Consider the following 17,189-nt stretch of genomic DNA (forward strand, 5'->3'; position numbering starts at 1 on the left):
ATTAGAGGCCTGAGCAATGATAAATGCTGCTGGTCGCCTTCTGAAGTACTGTCACTCGTATGCTTTAAGGCAGGTTATGTCGTATAAGTTGCAGCTGCAAGAGTCTGAAAACTAATTATGGGAAAATTATATAAAGCTCAAATTTAATTTTCCCAACCTCATCCTGTGCTGTCCTTTACCCCCCTGCCCTCCCAGCTGATCGCTTGTCTGAATAACAATAACGTGTAACTTGTTCTCCATCAGAACAGCTTGTACACTGCACCAACTTGTTTGGCCCTTGCTCATTGCAGCGGTATATCCTATTTAGACCGATCTTTGTCCCAAGCCGTGCAAGGGACTCACGTAGGTTTTCCTCAGGTATGGCTCCACCTTCACGGGGCTTGAATATGTTAGAAAACACCACAGCATAATTTCTCCAGTTCTTAATCTCAGTTATTTTATTTAGAATGTTCAGGGGATTTCTCTCATTTGTACATCTTCCCTCACACGGGGAAGCAAGAACATAGAAGAGCAAAAAATCATTTTCGCTGTGGACCAAAGTGTTCAATTGCTGCAGAGTGCGGAATTCTGCATGATCAGCTTTACCTTCATTAACCGCTCGAGGGCAGCTTGTTTTAACATCAGCCCATGTTTTAACCCCTTTAGGACACTTTCTCAGAACATCGGGCCATTGCACGTTTGCCTGGGGACACTGACTCACAACATTTGGCCACCGCAGAACTGTGGCTGCCACCACCCTTCTGCTCTTGTACACATTACAATTTAGAATCTCATTCCTCACTTGTTCACCAGAGTCAGGGACTAGATTTATATCATACATTTTACTTTTAGGGTCGTATGGGACGCTCACAGCCACACTGAACATGGGGAATCTGCGTCAAAGGAAACAGAACAAAACGTTAACCAAGTGTCATTTACAGCAGTATCTTAATAAAATATATAGAAAGTTAAACAGATGGAGACTTTGATCAACAATTCAACAGAACTGTAGAATTCAGTCATGTTACCGAGGACATTTGTCATTTTCTGTCTCTTTGAAAATTAAATAGAAGAAACTGAAATTTAAACCATTTGTCCTGAACTTGAGATGTAGTTTTGTCTGTAAATTAAAAAGAGGGAACATCAAAGTTCACAGTGTGTTTATGACGCAGCATTTATTCTGTCAGTCTCTGGTCCTTGTTTTTATATTTGTCTGTTTCTTTTTCTGTCCTTTCTCTTTGCGTGAGAAAGGACAGAAAAAGAAACAGACAAATATAAATATTGTTTGGTAAAGAGCCATATTAGTAAGGTTTACTGACCTTGGACGTCCGTTAACACTGTAGCTTGGTCTGTACCTGCGGAAACAGAAACACATACAGATGTTACCAGGTGTGATTGACCGTTTGATAGATGCAAGGATTTACTGATCACAGAGTTTGTCAGAAACCCAGAGTAACCTGCTGAATGAATGTAAATTCAAACATGAGATGAAAGATCAGCTCGTCTTCAGACGACTCATCCTTCTTAGAAAGATGTCTTTGTCACGTTTATCGATGATTTTGTTTTAACGAATTTATGATGTTCCAGAGAAAGTTCGCTCACCTGTTCAGAACTTCTTGTACAAATGTTGCAAGTTGGTTCTGGTCCACATCAGCCAAACTGTTTTCAGTAGACAGGAACACGACCAGTGTTACAGCCATCCAGCACAGGCCAGCCATCTGAGTGTTTTTAACAAACAGCATCAGCATGTTGGACTAAAAACAGGGATAATAAAAAGAAAAAGAATAATGTAAAATATTAAAATGTCCCAGAGAAAATAACTAAAGTTATATTTTTTCTTTGAAGTTCAGTCCAACACTACAAACCTGCTGATTCTTGACAAATTTGGCAAAAACGCAAAAAAAACATCAAATAAAAAGTGAACAGTTGTCAAACAACAGCACAATCAGGATGACGACAGTTCTCACCTTCACTGCTGCTGCCGGCAGGATGTGAGGACCCTAAAACCAAAAAGACACAAGACGGAAACATTTCCTTGCAATTTATACCTGAAAGATCAGTTTTTTGTCTGTAAATTCAGGTTTTTCTTGCTGTAATCGATCCTCCTCTTAATATAGTTTCTATATAGTTCATTTAATTTCTTAATTTCTCTGTTACAAAAGCTTGTTTAGAGGTGTTGAGGAAAAAAACTAAAAAGTTATACTAAACTCGACCAAGTGAAAATCCTTTACCTTACTGTGGTGGAGACAGACGTCTGACAGAAGCCGATGGATGTCCTCTCAGGGCAGAGAAGCTGTCGCACTCCGTCCTGTCAGGACGGACATTTTTATAGAGCAGAGTCTGACCATGGCCAAACCCTCAGAGTGGCACCACATCCTTATTTGAACATGTCTCAAAGAGATTAGGTGGAAAAAAGAAGACGAGAAAAACATTCTGCAGTTTAAGGAAGATGAAACCAGACTGAAGCATGTGCTTCATCGGGTAGCTTTGACCCCTGACCTGACCCCGACTGACTGATTCAGTGTTTATCGAAGGGTCATTTTGTATAGACACAGAGTTGTAGTCGCTATCAGTTTCACTTATGATTGATCATTTGCTGCGACTGCCTCCTGTGGTGCACTGTAAGGTTCCATCAAACTCACTGCTGAAGAGTAAAATCCAGATGTGCAGCTGCAGAGGCCTGGAGTTTATCAGCTGCTCCTCCTCTGGCGTGAAAATATGATTCTTCAGGGGAAATGAAACTCTGGGTTCTGGTTGAGGTTTTACTGATGGAGGTCACAGTCCACCATCAGTAAAACCTCTAAACTTTATAACCTGCCATAAAACAGGACTGATGGAAAGAAGGAGGAAGTGAAGATGCGTCTTAACGCCTGTGAGTCAGGTGATCGAATCAGTGTTGGCTGTCAGGTTTCAGGACAACACAGCCGAGCCAACATGGACCCTGGTGCTTTGAATCGGACTTGTCTCCTTCTTGTTGTCTCCGTTTGTGTGTGTCTCGTTACAGGAAGTCCTATAGGTGAGTGGAGCCAGAGAGGATGGATTTCCTTTAGTGGCACAGAGCGGATTAAAGAAAATATGGCAGCTGTTTATTTTGTCTTGCAGCACTGGATTTGTCATTAAGTAGAATTATTGATCGGGTGAGTCAGTAGAACAACGAAGCTTTTTGTTTCCAGATCTGTTAAAAATCAGAGAAATGCTTTCCATCAGGAAAAGATTCTGTCGTCAGTCTGTTTAATTTTAGTCCAAAGTCCAGTGTCGAGTGTCGCAAGTACCAAAAAAAACCAAAAAAAACAGAAGTATATAGAAGAACTGTGACTCTGAATCTTGGAAGTGAAAGAGTTGAACCAAATTAACTTTCACAGACGGATGTGTCACGGGTTCATTAAGCCAAAACTGCCTGGAGCAGCCAGGTGTGGCACATGAGAAGAGTTTGTTGCTTTCTATTCACTGGAATTTATTTCTGCTCCCAAAGGTACTTCAACCATAAACTGTGACACAGGCGGGAATAAACATTTAGGAGCAGTGGACGAAGGGTACACAGGTGAGAAGGATAAAACGCTGACTTCAGCAAAAAAAATAAAAAAATCTGATAAAATTCTGATGGAAAATGAAATGTTGAAGCGAGAGTGGTTCCATGTTTAATCTGGGAAGTTTATTCTTTACACACTATACTCTGTTCATTTATATTCAGTGCAATTAGCTTTTAATCTTTATATAATTACCTCATGTTGAAATATAACACGAGGAACTTAAAGTTAATGAGAACCTCATGTTTATCTGGTCCTTCTCACAATGTCCCCGCGATGCTGCAGGGGATGTGGAGGTGGTGAATGGTATCACAGGAAGTGGTGTCAAGCTGGTGCCCTACATCTTCCCCGCCCACCTGGAGTTCCTGGAGCTGAGCTTCACGCCTGGAGAAACTACTGCGACTGTTCGCACCAAGAAGCCGCTGGACGCAGACAAACTCGCAGCTGTGAGTCAGGACGACTTTTTTTTTTTTTTTTAGCCCTACAGTTTATCCTGTGAGTCGTCTCTACAGACCTAAAGTCCACTGTGTCCATGTCTTGCAGAGTGACAGCACCCTGTATTACTCTGTCATGTGTGATGGATTTATTAAGGTGGGTGAAACCACAGCTGCTGTAGAAAGGAACAGAATCATTCGGTAACTTTACCAAACCGAATGTTTCACATGATGTTTTACCTTTGCAGTTTAACAACACTCGGACCCTGAAACTCAACGACCTCAATGACCACAGCCCGGTGTTTGAACGGAAGCACTACGTCACCACTGTCTCTGAGGTAAGTCCCTGAAATCTGTGAGGAACGGACTGTGGACAACCTACAGAACACGTGTATATTTATTTGTTTCCCTCAGTTCTTGTCATTCAGACTTTTCTTCTTTCAGACACAACCTGTGGACACTGAGGTTCTTCGAGTGACGGCGGTGGACGGGGACAGCTCCACAGAAAACAACAGGCTGACATATTCTATTGTAAGAAGATCTAAGCCCTGAGTACTGAGAGTCACTGAATAATGTTTGATTATAATCCTATAATATATATTTTACAGTTAACAGGTGCTTGTGGTTCGTCAGTGCCCTGTGGAAGCTCAGAGCGGGTGTGGTTATTTTCTCTGAGCTTGTAAAATGAGCCTTTTACTCAGGACAGATTTAGTTTGGAAACTAGACAACCAGTTACTATGGTGACGGATACTGTGGAGTGATTACAGCATTATCAGCAGCTACAACTGTGTGTGTGTGTGTGTGTGTGTGTGTGTGTGTGTGTGTGTGTGTGTGTGTGTGTGTGTGCAGACACCTACTGTCGCAAGAACTACAGCACAAGGTGCAAGTTTAACACAATAAAACTGATCAATACATCAGTCACTGTTCAGTCCAGTATTGCTACACATAACAGCTACACACATAACTCTTAGCTTTGTCATCACTATTTCTGAATATCATCATAAATAAAAGTACAAAAATAAAATAAATAACTGTAAAATATATATATAATTAACATAATTATTAGTTTAAGCATATTTTCCTATGAAATAATGAATGAATGGATATAAGCATAATGGAGACTTCACAGTATTCTCAGTGGGAAAATGAAATGAAGAGTCACGTTGCCCCTCTGGGCTTCCACAGGTGTTTGATGAGTGAGAATATTCTGTAATGACATGTGATCGTCACTTCCTTTCATAAGGCGCCAGCTACAGAAGACTTTATGGTGGTCAACTCGGGGGCTTTTATTTTGAAGAGACGCTTGAACTACAATCGAGTCCAAAAGTACAACTTCACTGTCACGGCCCAGGTAAGGAAAAACATTCACATAGCACAGAGAAATGAATGAAGGTGTTGTGTACCTGGCGTACCTGGCGGGATGTTCTTGCTGTTACAGGACAGGCTGGGGCTGAACGACACAGCCGCCGTGTTGATCAACGTAGAGGACTTTGACAACTTGAACCCGTATTTCAGCCGCAGCCTGTACCAGGCTTTTATTCCAGAGGATCAGGTGAGTCTCACTGACTCTCAGGTGAGTCGACACTGCAGCAGCTCTCTCTCACTGGGCGATCACTGGTTCTAATGGTGAAAACCAAAACATCCACATGTCAGAGAACAGTCAGTCACAGCTGTGGTGCGTTTCTAAAACCTGCAGCAGATGTTGGCAGTTTTTTTTCATAATATTTGGTCAGAAAAGTGTCGTTAATGCACATTAATGACTTTCTGTGAGTTTTCTTTGATTTTGACTGATGAATTCATGAAAGTCGAGAGTTTGCTTCTGAACTTCAGACAGATTCTCAGTCCCGTGTATGTTACACAGGTTGGGGATTTCCGTACCATTCAACCCGAGGCAATAAAGGCCCAGGATGGAGACAAGGGGATCAATATGAGTATAACTTACAGTATCAGTGCAGGTGAATCATCGGAGCTTTGAGTTCAGCTCAAACCCTACATGTGTGAAAAACACTAAATGCTTCCCGTGGTTTCTGTTCACAGTGTCTCCAGACAAATATCAGAGAAACTTTAACATTGACCCGAGCAGTGGGGTTCTGTCTGTGCGGGCCGCCATCGACAGAGAGGAGATGAACAGCAGTGTGATCTCTGTCAGCATCAAGGTACAAACATTTTAATCTGGAATCGTTCCTGAAGGGTCCAACAGAAAGTCTCGTCCAATCAGAGGTCAGATCAGAGGACTGTGCTGTTGTTTCATCCCGGCCCTCTGCAGGCAGCTCAGACAGACGACAGTCTGAAGACGGCTGATGCTCTGGTGTCCGTCACCGTTGAGGATGTGAATGACAACGTCCCAGAGTTTGACCAGTCTGACTACTCACCATCGCTTCTGGAAAACTCTCCAGTCGATGCTGTTCTGCTTAAAGCCATCGTCACTGATCTGGATCAGGTAGATTTCAAATTGAAAACCATCCTCAGAGATGAAGTGGTGATTATGAGGAATCTGTTCACAAACATTTCACTCGTTCCCAGGGAGGATTCGTGGGAACTTTGCGGATCCTCCCGGAATCTGCTCCTTTCTCCATCAGCTCCGACGGGACGGTCAGAGTGACAAACTCCACGGCTCTGGACAGAGAAGCCGCTGAGAACATCAGGTTTCAGGTAAACTACCTGTGAGATTAAACATGAGCCGGAACCCCTGCCGTGCATTTGTTGGGGACTATTTTCAGTGGCGGATTAATTCGCATTTTGGTGTTCTAGTGAGTATTTGGAGCAGATGATGTGCACGTGATAAAGTCAAATGAATACATTAATCTTTGGTTTTTTCCCTGCTGTTGTTTTGTAAATTAAAAGATCGAAGCCAGAGAGTCGAGTCCACCCAACAGTGTTGCAGTGGCTGAAGTTAGTGTGACTCTGCTGGATGAGAACGACAACAGTCCTGAATTCACCAGCAGCAGATACGAGGGAAAGGTGTTTGTGAATCAGACGGAGGGAATGTTGCTGGTCCAGGTGAGTGACTGAAACAGTTCTGGTCAATATTACTCAACCCCCTGATTACCATTCAAGTCATGTAATCAGTGTTGCCGCCATGTTTCTATGAGGTGCATTACTGACGACCATATTTTTGTGTAGAATCATCATCATAACTCATTTTTCTAATTTCTAATTGAGATATTTCAATCTCATGTTTGTCAGTTGCACAGCTTAAAGGGGGCTCTCTGTAAGCTGTACATGATATTCTGATAGAAATCAGTTCATATTGTTTTGATAAAACCTTTAACCTGTTTGTGTTTTTTGTCGTTGTCTTTTTTTATGTTCAATTTGTGTCTTGTAACTCAAAGATTAGGGCAGAGGATCCGGATGAAGGTGTAAACGGGCAGATCAGATACTCCATTGACTTCGGGAACGACAACGGCTACTTCTCAATCAATGAAAACTCTGGAGAGATCTCATTGGCTAAAACCATTCCCCTGGTGGAAAACAGGATTTTGGAGTTCCCTCTCTACGTAACAGCCAGAGATGGTAGATCATGTCTCTGAGTATCCAGCTCGACCGAGTGTTTCCCAGAATCAATTACTCAAATTTAAGACTCACTTATTTTGATTGTGATGATTCAGTCCCAACAATCCCAGCTTCTCCCTGAATGCATGCGACTGCCTGTGACTACAGAGAGGTAACAGTGCTTCATCACACGCAGCAGCATCAGGAGTCATCATGATGTTCTTCTCCACTCTCCTCTCCTTCAGGGGGAATCACATCCCGCTCCTCCTCAGCACAGGTGAACATTCGTGCTCCTGGTGACTCAAAACCTCAGTTTTTACAAAAGTCGTACCGTGGCAGTGTGGCAGAAGAGCAGGACCCAGGAGCTGTGATTCTCAGGGTACGTTTCTCTATAAACTGTCATGTTCAAACTGAAATGTCAGATGTTTCCATTAGCAGGAAGGTTCTGACTGGAACAGCTGACTTTATTTCTTCAGGTTAACTTCCTCGCAATTGCTGCTGAGATTCCCGTGACTCTCCAAGTTGAGACGGAAGCCGACAGGTTCGCCATCTCCTCCTCCGGTGAATTCACCACAAAGGTGAAGCTGGACTATGACGAAGCCCCGCACAACTACTCTGTGGAAATCTCCATCTCTGACGGGGTCAGCAGCGACAGGGCAGTCGTGCAGGTTCATGTCACCGACGTCAACGACAACAGTCCAGTTTTCACCTCCAGCTCTGTCACAAGGTCGGTCCCAGAGGACGCAGAGGTAGGATCCAATGTCACTGCTGTTCCAGCGACAGACAAAGACAGCGGCTTCAATAAAGAGGTCAGATACTCGCTGAGAGGAGGAGAGGGGAGGTTCTCCATTGATCCGGTGTCTGGGATGGTAAGTGTGGCCGGGGCACTTGATAGAGAGACCAAGGCTGAGTACAACATGCTGGTGGTGGCCGAAGATCAGGGTCGTCCAGCCAGGTCGGCCACAGCCGCCCTGCTGGTCCAAGTGTCCGACGTCAACGATAACGTCCCGAGGTTCTCAGAGGCCGAGTATCAGGCTGAAGTCTCAGAGACAGAGTCCACGGGGACCAGCTTGCTCACGTTATCAGCTGTAGACCCCGATGAAGGAGCAAACGGGCGAGTTACTTACAGCATTTTCAGGCAAAGTCCCTCCTCAGACCCTGCTGTCTTTGAGGTGGACTCCTCCAGCGGGATCCTGCAGCTGGTCCAGCCTCTGGACTACAGTCAGGTGAAAGTGTACAGTCTGATGGTTCGGGCCTCTGACGGGGGGACTCCCTCTCTAGTTGGGAACGGCTCTGTGGTGGTGAAGGTGAAGGACGTGAACAACAACCCACCTGAGTTCAGTAAGGAAAGCTACCACGTGGCCGTCTCTGAGAACCTGGCCAGCGGCGCCTCCATCCTGAGCCTGGAGGTCACGGACAGGGACGAGGTGAGTGACATGCAGCCTTCAGACCAGATCATCTTCCACATCTCTGATTTGCTCAAAGATTCAAAGAGATCTGTTTTTAATGCCCACTGATGGACGTTTTAGCCCCACAACAATCAACCAATCAGAGCCTGGGGTGGGATTTAGCACAGGTAGTAACGTTCCTCACTCACTTGTTTCTAACCTTTCCCTGAGAGTCATGCTGCTCTGGTGTTCCACAGGGAGGATTTGTGGGAACTCTGCGGATCCTTCCAGAATCTGCTCCTTTCTCTGTCAGCTCTGACGGGACGATCAGAGTGAACAACTCCACAGCTCTGGACAGAGAAGCCACTGAAAGGATCACCTTTCAGGTAATGTTCAGTGTGACTATAAATCCACACAGATCTTTTTACTAAAGATTAATTTGTCCAATCTCAGTCTTTATGGTTTAGTGGAGCTGCAGAACGGCAGTAATCTGATGGAGCTTTCCAGCAGAACAATGGTGGGACAAACAGCTTCCTCAAAGATGCAGATTCCACGCAGACGTCTTCAGCTGTGCACGGCCTGTCACTGAGACAGACACATGATGCCACCATTAATTTATGGTCATGAATACTTCCACTGTTCATCAGGGTCATAACTATAAATAACTTTGATGTCCTTCTCTGTGGCAGGAGCAGTTTTGAATCCCACATCAACTTTCAACCAATTCCCGGGACAGATTTTGAGATGATGATTACGTCCTGATGCATCTTTCTCTTGTCCATCACTAAGGTCGAAGCGAGAGAGACGGAACCACCAAACCATGTTGCGATGGCAAATGTGAACATAACTCTTCTGGATGAGAACGACAACAGCCCTGAATTCACCAAGAGCAAGTACGCAAGCAGAGTCTTCACCAACCAGACTGAGGGGATGTTGCTAGTGAAGGTGAGGAGTCTGTTCAGTTCTGTTCATTGTTTCCACAAATTTAAGCTTATTTGTGTGTAAACAGCATTCACTGCTAAAGATTTATTTTGAAAGTCTAGCCGCACTAGCTAAGAGAAATAGACTAAATAATTCAAATTTATAATAGTTTGAATAATAATAAAGCCATGTTCTCTCCACGTAGATTAATATGGAGAGAGAACGACAAGGTTTTCCATTAATCTCGGTTTTTTGCTTGTTTTCTGTATGTATACTGATCTTGGGTCATGTGAGAAACACTTAAAATCTATCAGTATTAGTATTATCATCATTATTACTGTTATTATTTCTGACATCACGTTTAACTAACGGAGAGTTTGGCAGAAAGAAGAGACCATCCAGGACATTACAGGTTGAACTTAGCTTACTTAGCTTTGGGTTTGATCCAAGTGAAATAGATTCATTTGTGGTCATTTGGTCACCTAAGATTCTCCTTAGAGTCCTTTCATTCTTATGTGAAGCTGAAATGGCAAAGTTATGTACATATAAAAATACCTTTTCAAGAAATTAAAAAGAAACAGTAGAGGGCCCAAAACACTTCCCTGTGGCACCCCACATGTTATAGAGTGACTTATAGATCATTTACTTTGAGTCTCAGCTCCCTGAAATGTATGGTTTAAACATAAAGCACTTTTACTTGCCACTTGAAAACCATCCTGTCCACAGTTTTGGCAATTTCACAGTGTGTTTTGGTTCCCTGGATCGGCGAGTAACAGAGCACTCTGCTGATATTAAAGATGTTTTTGTTCTCTGTGATTCAAAGGTTGAGGCAGAAGACCCAGATGCAGGTGTGAATGGACAGATCAAGTACTCCATCGACTTTGGGAATCACAACAACTACTTCTCAGTTGATGAAAACACAGGAGCCATCACTCTGACCAAAACCATTCCACTTGAAGCTCATAAAACCCTGCAGTTCTTATTGTTCATATCAGCCAGAGATGGTACTGTAAACTTTTTTTCCATTTGAGTTCAGTAAGTAACAGTGAAGTGATGATAATGTTATTCCCGTCTCACCTTTAGGGGGCGTAGTGTCCCGATCCACCTCAGCCCAGGTGGAGATTCTTGCTGTTGGAAGCTCAAACCCACAGTTCACACAGAGCAATTACAGCGGCACCATAGAAGAAGAACGAGACCCAGGAACAAAGATCTTGAGGGTGAGCTGCAAATTAGCACAGATTATAACGTATAAGTATTACAGATCATCACATCACTGATATCCAAACAGTTTTTCATTTCTGAATTGTTTAACAAAACAATAACGTAATTAAAATGTGAAGAAACTTTTACATAAATATGTTAAAATTTCAAAATGCACCAGCTGTAAAGACGTTAGCTGTAGTTAGCTTGTTCTTAAAGTGTGGTGTGTGCTCAGAGTGTGTTTCTCTCTACAGTGAATCATTTTCTACTCGGATATGTGTTTGTTTCTGTTGTGTCTCTGCAGCGACTTTTTATAAACGCACCTTTAATCTGAGCTGGAAACGAGACGAAAATCATGCAGTGTTTTTTTTGGGCTTCAGATTTGTTTGTTCCAGTGAACCTCACAAATTCCAGCGAGAATCTAAGGCCAGAATAACGTGATTCTTTTCTTCTTTGTGTGTTCAGGTCGACTTCCTTGCAACAGGAGAAAATCCCGTGACTCTCCAAGTTGAGACGGAAGCCGACAGGTTCGCCATCTCCTCCACCGGTGAATTCACCACAAAGGTGAAGCTGGACTATGACGAAGCCCCGCACAACTACTCTGTGGAAATCTCCATCTCTGACGGGGTCAGCAGCGACAGGGCAGTCGTGCAGGTTCATGTCACCGACGTCAACGACAACAGTCCAGTTTTCGCCTCCAGCTCTGTCACAAGGTCGGTCCCAGAGGACGCAGAGGTAGGATCCAATGTCACTGCTGTTCCAGCGACAGACAAAGACAGCGGCTTCAATAAAGAGATCAGATACTCGCTGAGAGGAGGAGAGGGGAGGTTCTCCATTGATCCGGTGTCTGGGATGGTAAGTGTGGCCGGTGCACTTGATAGAGAGACCAAGGCTGAGTACAACATGCTGGTGGTGGCCGAAGATCAGGGTCGTCCAGCCAGGTCGGCCACAGCCGCCCTGCTGGTCCAAGTGTCCGACGTCAACGATAACGTCCCGAGGTTCTCAGAGGCCGAGTATCAGGCTGAAGTCTCAGAGACAGAGTCCACGGGGACCAGCTTGCTCACGTTATCAGCTGTAGACCCCGATGAAGGAGCAAACGGGCGAGTTACTTACAGCATTTTCCAACAAAGTCCCTCCTCAGACCCTGCTGTCTTTGAGGTGGACTCCTCCAGCGGGATCCTGCAGCTGGTCCAGCCTCTGGACTACAGTCAGGTGAAGGTGTACAGTCTGATGGTTCGGGCCTCTGACGGGGGGACTCCCTCTCTAGTTGGGAACGGCTCTGTGGTGGTGAAGGTGAAGGACGTGAACAACAACCCACCTGAGTTCAGTAAGGAAAGCTACCACGTGGCCGTCTCCGAGAACCTGGCCAGCGGCGCCTCCATCCTCAGCCTGGAGGTCACGGACAGGGACGAGGTGAGTGACGTGTAGCACTCGCTCGTCCTGGTGCGATGGTTCACCAGCAGCAGTGTGACCCTCCTCCACCACACTGTCATTTTCAAATCTAGTTTTAAGATTCAGGACTCATGAGTCAGTTTTTGGACTTGGTCCCAAACACATCAGAGACACAGTATATGTCTCTGTCTTCTCTCATCCTGTCTCCAGAGCCAGGATCAGGGATCACAAACCACTGACTGTTTATTATTATTATTATTATGAATCTCTGTGTGGAACGTGCTCTCTCTCTCTCTCTCTCTCTCTCTCTCTCTCTCTCAGTTTATTACTTTTCAGATAAACACCTGTTTTTATTTCTGTGCCGATGGTTTATCACACTTCACCCTTATCTTCTTCTTCAGGGTGGATTCTCCAAAGGTTACTTCCTGTACACCAACGATACGTTTGACATTAACAAGCAGGGTGTGGTCTCGCTGAGGAAGGACGTGACTCTGGACAGAGAGACAAAGGACAGCTACGTATTACAGGTACAATAATGAACATGTCCTGTCTCCTGTCCGAGTGTTGCTTCCCAAACACACACAGGTTCACATCTTCACATACACACTGATGTGAATCTTTCTGAGGAACGTTTTTTAAAAATTTCCCCAAAATTGAAAAAATAAAAAATTCTTTTTGGACCACAGTTAAATCTTGTTTTCCGGGTCTGTGTTCAGGTCGTGGCGGTGGATCAGGTGACGGATGGTCTCAGAGCCACAGCTCAGCTCAACATCACCGTCCTGGACTACAACGACAACGCCCCACAGTTCCCAGTAATCCCAGACCCCCTGCAGATCCCTGAGGGAGACTACTCCGAGGAAACCCAGGGAGACATTTTCACCATCGTGCCCACGGACTCCGACCTCAGCCTCAACGGAGAGGTCACTGTGTCCCTCCCCGCCCCTCACCCGCTCTTCAGATTCAGACAGGTGAGGCTGAGGCAGAGGATTGTGGGAATCTGTTTCAGCGCCGTGTCAGCGCCCAGGCTCAGGTCGTGTGTTCTGTTGCAGGACGGGACGCTGTTGGCTGTTGGACGTCTGGATCGGGAGAGCAGGGAAACTTACGAGCTGGTCGTTAGGGCCTCAGACAAAGGCAGCCCACAGAGACAGGTGAGAGACACCTGCAGACGGAGACCGAGCCTGTGGACACACGCGGCCTCAGTTAGACATGAACACTGTTTGTCTTTCCTGTTCTTACTTTGAGTCTTTCATTAAACTGAACCCTGTCACCAGAACGTCACCACCATCACAGTGAGCCTCACCGACATCAACGACAACACGCCTGAGTTCACCTCCGACCTCTACGTCAGCAGCGTCCTGAAGAAAGACGCAGCGGAGGGGAAGCTGCTGCTGACGCTGTCCGCCACCGACGGGGACACCGGGGACAACTCGCTCATCACCTACAGGTCCAGATCAGACCTGAGCTGCTGGATGCAGGATCTTTAACATCGTGTCTCTGAGGAATTTATGATTTAACTGATTTAAGAAATAAATCTTCTGGTGTTATTAACACGATGAGGTGATGAAATGACAGTTTATCGTTCTTGTTTGTTGAACGTTTTTTTTTCCTATGGTTCAGTTTCAGTGCCGGAAATTCTCCATATTTGGCCTTAAACAGTGAGACCGGGGCAGTGACCTTGACCTCTGACCTCGCTAATCTCACAGAGGACACCACGCTGGAGCTGATGGCCATGGCCAAAGACCACGGCCGGCCTCCGCTGAACTCCACAGGTGAGTCTGAGTCGTAGGAGACCGTCACACGTCTCTATCTCTGCGCTTGGTCCTTAACTCGTCCCATCTCCCTGCAGCTCGTGTGCTGGTGAACCTGAGGACCGTCAGTCTGCTGGAGGGCGTGGCTTTCCAGAGCTCCTCCTACAACTTCAGCCTACCCGAGAACGGTCCGGCGGGGGTCACGGTGGGGAGGGTCCAGGCCTCGTCGGGGAGCGACCTTTACGATGTGGCCTACACGCTGAGAACACACACTGACCTGTTCTCCATCAACACCAGCGGAGCCGTTCTGACCAAAGCGCAGCTGGACAAGGAAACGCAGGAGTGGTACATCCTGGACGTGGAGGCAGTGGACACGAGGACGCCCCCTACATCAGCCATCGCAGTGGTACGGCCTTCTGGGCCTTAACAGTGATGAGACGTGCTGAATGTTATACATCATACTGCAGTTGGACTCAGCCACTCGTCCTGCTGAGACACAGAGAGAAGAACACAGGACTGTGTGAGTTCACTGATTTACAGGAATCCTCTTCACTGTCGTCACCTGTTCTGGTTTTTTCTCTCCTTCAGGTCAGAGTTCAGGTGGAGGACGTGAACGAGTCTCCACAGTTTCCCTCCGATGTTTACAAAGCCTCCGTCTTCAGCATCGCTCCGTATAAAACCTCCGTCGCCCGCGTCAAGGTGAACACGCTCAGCTTCCGTCGGTTTCCATTTGCTGCCGTATAAAGAGGAAACATGTTAGTGTGTCAGAGAAGAAGCTGCGTTTAGCTCAGGGTTTGAACTGAAACCCGCCCATCAGGCCTGTGAGCAGCAGGAAACACGTCACGTGATCAGGAGATCGGAGAGATCACCGCACTGACCAACATCCTGTCACTGTGGAATCAGTTTAGCTTCACAGATCACAGCATGTGTCCGTACTCTGACCCCCGCAGGCTTCAGACCCCGACGTCGGCGATGACGGCCTGCTGGACTACAGTCTGTCTGCACACAGTCCTCACTTCGACGTGGACCCGTCCTCGGGCCTGGTGTACGTGGTGTCAGCAGCGGGTCTGGCGGGACAGGTGGCTGCGGTGGAGGTGAAGGCCACAGACCCAGGAGGACTGTATGCTACCACCAGGGTGGAGGTGAGAGTGGAAAACAGGAAGGAAGGAGCCACATTTAATCCTGGGAAACAAAAATTCGAATGATGTAGAATAAATGTTTTCAGCTCTGCACTGAGAGACCTGAACCGGTACCTGTCCAGGTTCAGAGAGACCGGTACCTGGGCAGGTTCTTAAATTAAATTATTTTAAATTATTATAAATTATTATAATATATATGCTATCATTTCGTTTGGTGTTCTCACTGCTTCCTGGTGTTGTGCAGACTGTATATATCATTTAAAAGAAGAAACCTGGCTGTTCTGCTGCAGGTGTCGGTCCAGGGAAATGTGAACGGCGGTGATGTGGTGATCATCTCCCTGAACCAGCCGGCCAACATCGTGGAGAAGAAAGTTCCAGAGTTGGAGAAGTAAGATGTTTATTCCACAGGTTGTTTTTTGTTTGTTTGTTTATTTTTTCCTGTGTTTATTGTTGCATCTATTTTCCCTCTCAGGTCTTTGGGAGCTGCTCTGAGCTGGACCGTGAACATCATCGAGGTCTCGAGCTCCAACGGAGGAGCCGCAGAGTCCAGATCCCCGAGAGCGGATGTGAGGACGCTGGTCAGCTTCTTCGCTGTAGACGGAGGCGGGGTCGTTTCCTCTGAGGAAGTCACACAGTAAGTAGCTGAGATTTGTTTTTTGTTAACTGCTGGAACGTCGTATTTAAACGTATTTAAAAGTCGTTTCTCTGCTCATCAGGAAACTGCAGAGCCAATCAGCTGCTGTGACGGCAGAGCTGGTCAGAGTGTTTGGGGAGGGGCTTCATTTTGATGTACAGGTGAAGCCTCAAAGCCCCGCCTCCGACCAGGCTGCCGTCATCGCTCTGAGCGTCATGTTGGCGCTGAGCATCGCGGGATTGATCGCGGCTGTTGCCTTGATCATCAGGTGAGACCGGAAACCACCAGCTCGTCTCCAACCGCCCCAGAAAAACGACTCTGACTGAAATCCGTGGTGTGTTTCACCTCTTAGGTTCCAGAGGAAGCAGAAACATCAGGACTCTGACAGAGAGAGCTTTGACATCGGCCGACAGGCGGAAGTTCACACGTACGTCGCCTTAAAAACGCCTGATTCTTCATCACAGTTCTGAATCTCAGTCTGTTTTTTTTTTTAATGGAAAATCTCCTCTGATGTTTCAGGAACTGGTCTCAGAAGGTTTCTGAAAACTCTGAGGGTCAAAGGTCAAAGGACGAGGAACCAGAGGGGGGACCGGAGGACAAGCAGCGGGGGACGGACGGCGACAGCGTGAGAGTTGGAGAGGACAGAAACAGCGACGGTAACGGAAGCCGCACTTCCTCCCTCTGATCCGGAGTCAGTCCGCAGAGTGCCGCTGAAACAAACACACACTTCCACCGCCTTCCATTAAAACCACTAACAATGACAACAACAACAAATTATAAAGACAGACAAACAGCTGACCAATCAGAGCCTCTGTGGGCGGGACGTTAACTTAAACCTGTTTATTCCCTGAAATCAGCTGCTGTCGTTTAAAAATGATTTATTTAAATGTTTGTTTCTGTCACGTTGAACTGAGGATTGACTGACTACAGATTAGTTTACCAGGTTTACTGACCCGTGTGCTGAGCGTCGTGCAGCAGGATCATCTGTGAATTTATCATTCAGCAGAAATCAAACGTTATGTTTTTGTTTTCCATCGATGCACTTTATGAGCAGAAATGTGAATAAGAGCTCGGCTCTGCAGGAAAACCTAGAGTCAGCGTCTGTAATAAAACACGTTTGACTTTTATCAGTGTGGAATTTTATTTCATCTGTAATTTGAAAAGTATGAAATGATAAATGGTTCTTTGTCCCTTCATCTACTCCCATGTTTTTTTTTTAAAGTGCCACAGAAGAACCTGATAGAAGCAGCTTCGTTTCACTGAGACATGAATGATTCTGTACTCACATCCGCACTGAGCAGCGTTTATGATCCATTCAGGTTCCCGGGCGTCTCC

General features: G+C 45.9%; 2 protein-coding genes and 1 long non-coding RNA gene across 3 annotated transcripts; 2 read left to right on the plus strand and 1 right to left on the minus strand.

The window, feature by feature from the left end:
• Window positions 1–5: 5 nt before the first annotated feature.
• Window positions 6–2,337, minus strand: LOC121180385. The gene is made up of 5 exons (XM_041035757.1): window positions 2,211–2,337; window positions 1,947–1,979; window positions 1,582–1,697; window positions 1,299–1,334; window positions 6–872 (listed from the first exon to the last, which is right to left on the minus strand). Exons 3-5 carry the CDS (start codon window positions 1,695–1,697, stop codon window positions 176–178), a joined length of 849 nt encoding a protein of 282 aa, XP_040891691.1. The 5' UTR covers window positions 1,947–1,979; window positions 2,211–2,337; the 3' UTR covers window positions 6–175.
• Window positions 2,338–4,055: 1,718 nt separating this feature from the next.
• LOC121180387 lies at window positions 4,056–4,507 on the plus strand. Its single transcript, XR_005893947.1, has 3 exons — window positions 4,056–4,097; window positions 4,189–4,278; window positions 4,385–4,507. It is a non-coding gene; the product is annotated as an uncharacterized LOC121180387 (long non-coding RNA).
• An 853-nt stretch (window positions 4,508–5,360) lies between these two features.
• On the plus strand, window positions 5,361–17,036 carry LOC121181338 (protocadherin Fat 4). Its single transcript, XM_041037255.1, has 27 exons — window positions 5,361–5,492; window positions 5,802–5,895; window positions 5,978–6,096; window positions 6,207–6,380; window positions 6,464–6,592; window positions 6,785–6,940; window positions 7,273–7,453; window positions 7,678–7,811; window positions 7,909–8,859; window positions 9,078–9,206; window positions 9,610–9,765; window positions 10,565–10,745; window positions 10,825–10,958; window positions 11,407–12,354; window positions 12,735–12,860; window positions 13,050–13,301; window positions 13,383–13,481; window positions 13,605–13,777; window positions 13,951–14,102; window positions 14,180–14,487; window positions 14,670–14,780; window positions 15,032–15,223; window positions 15,511–15,608; window positions 15,693–15,854; window positions 15,937–16,122; window positions 16,207–16,281; window positions 16,374–17,036. Exons 1-27 carry the CDS (start codon window positions 5,361–5,363, stop codon window positions 16,537–16,539), a joined length of 5,718 nt encoding a protein of 1,905 aa, XP_040893189.1. The 3' UTR covers window positions 16,540–17,036.
• Window positions 17,037–17,189: the final 153 nt, after the last annotated feature.

The sequence above is a fragment of the Toxotes jaculatrix genome, chromosome 4 (genome assembly GCF_017976425.1).
Source record: "Toxotes jaculatrix isolate fToxJac2 chromosome 4, fToxJac2.pri, whole genome shotgun sequence".
NCBI lineage: Eukaryota > Metazoa > Chordata > Actinopteri > Toxotidae > Toxotes > Toxotes jaculatrix.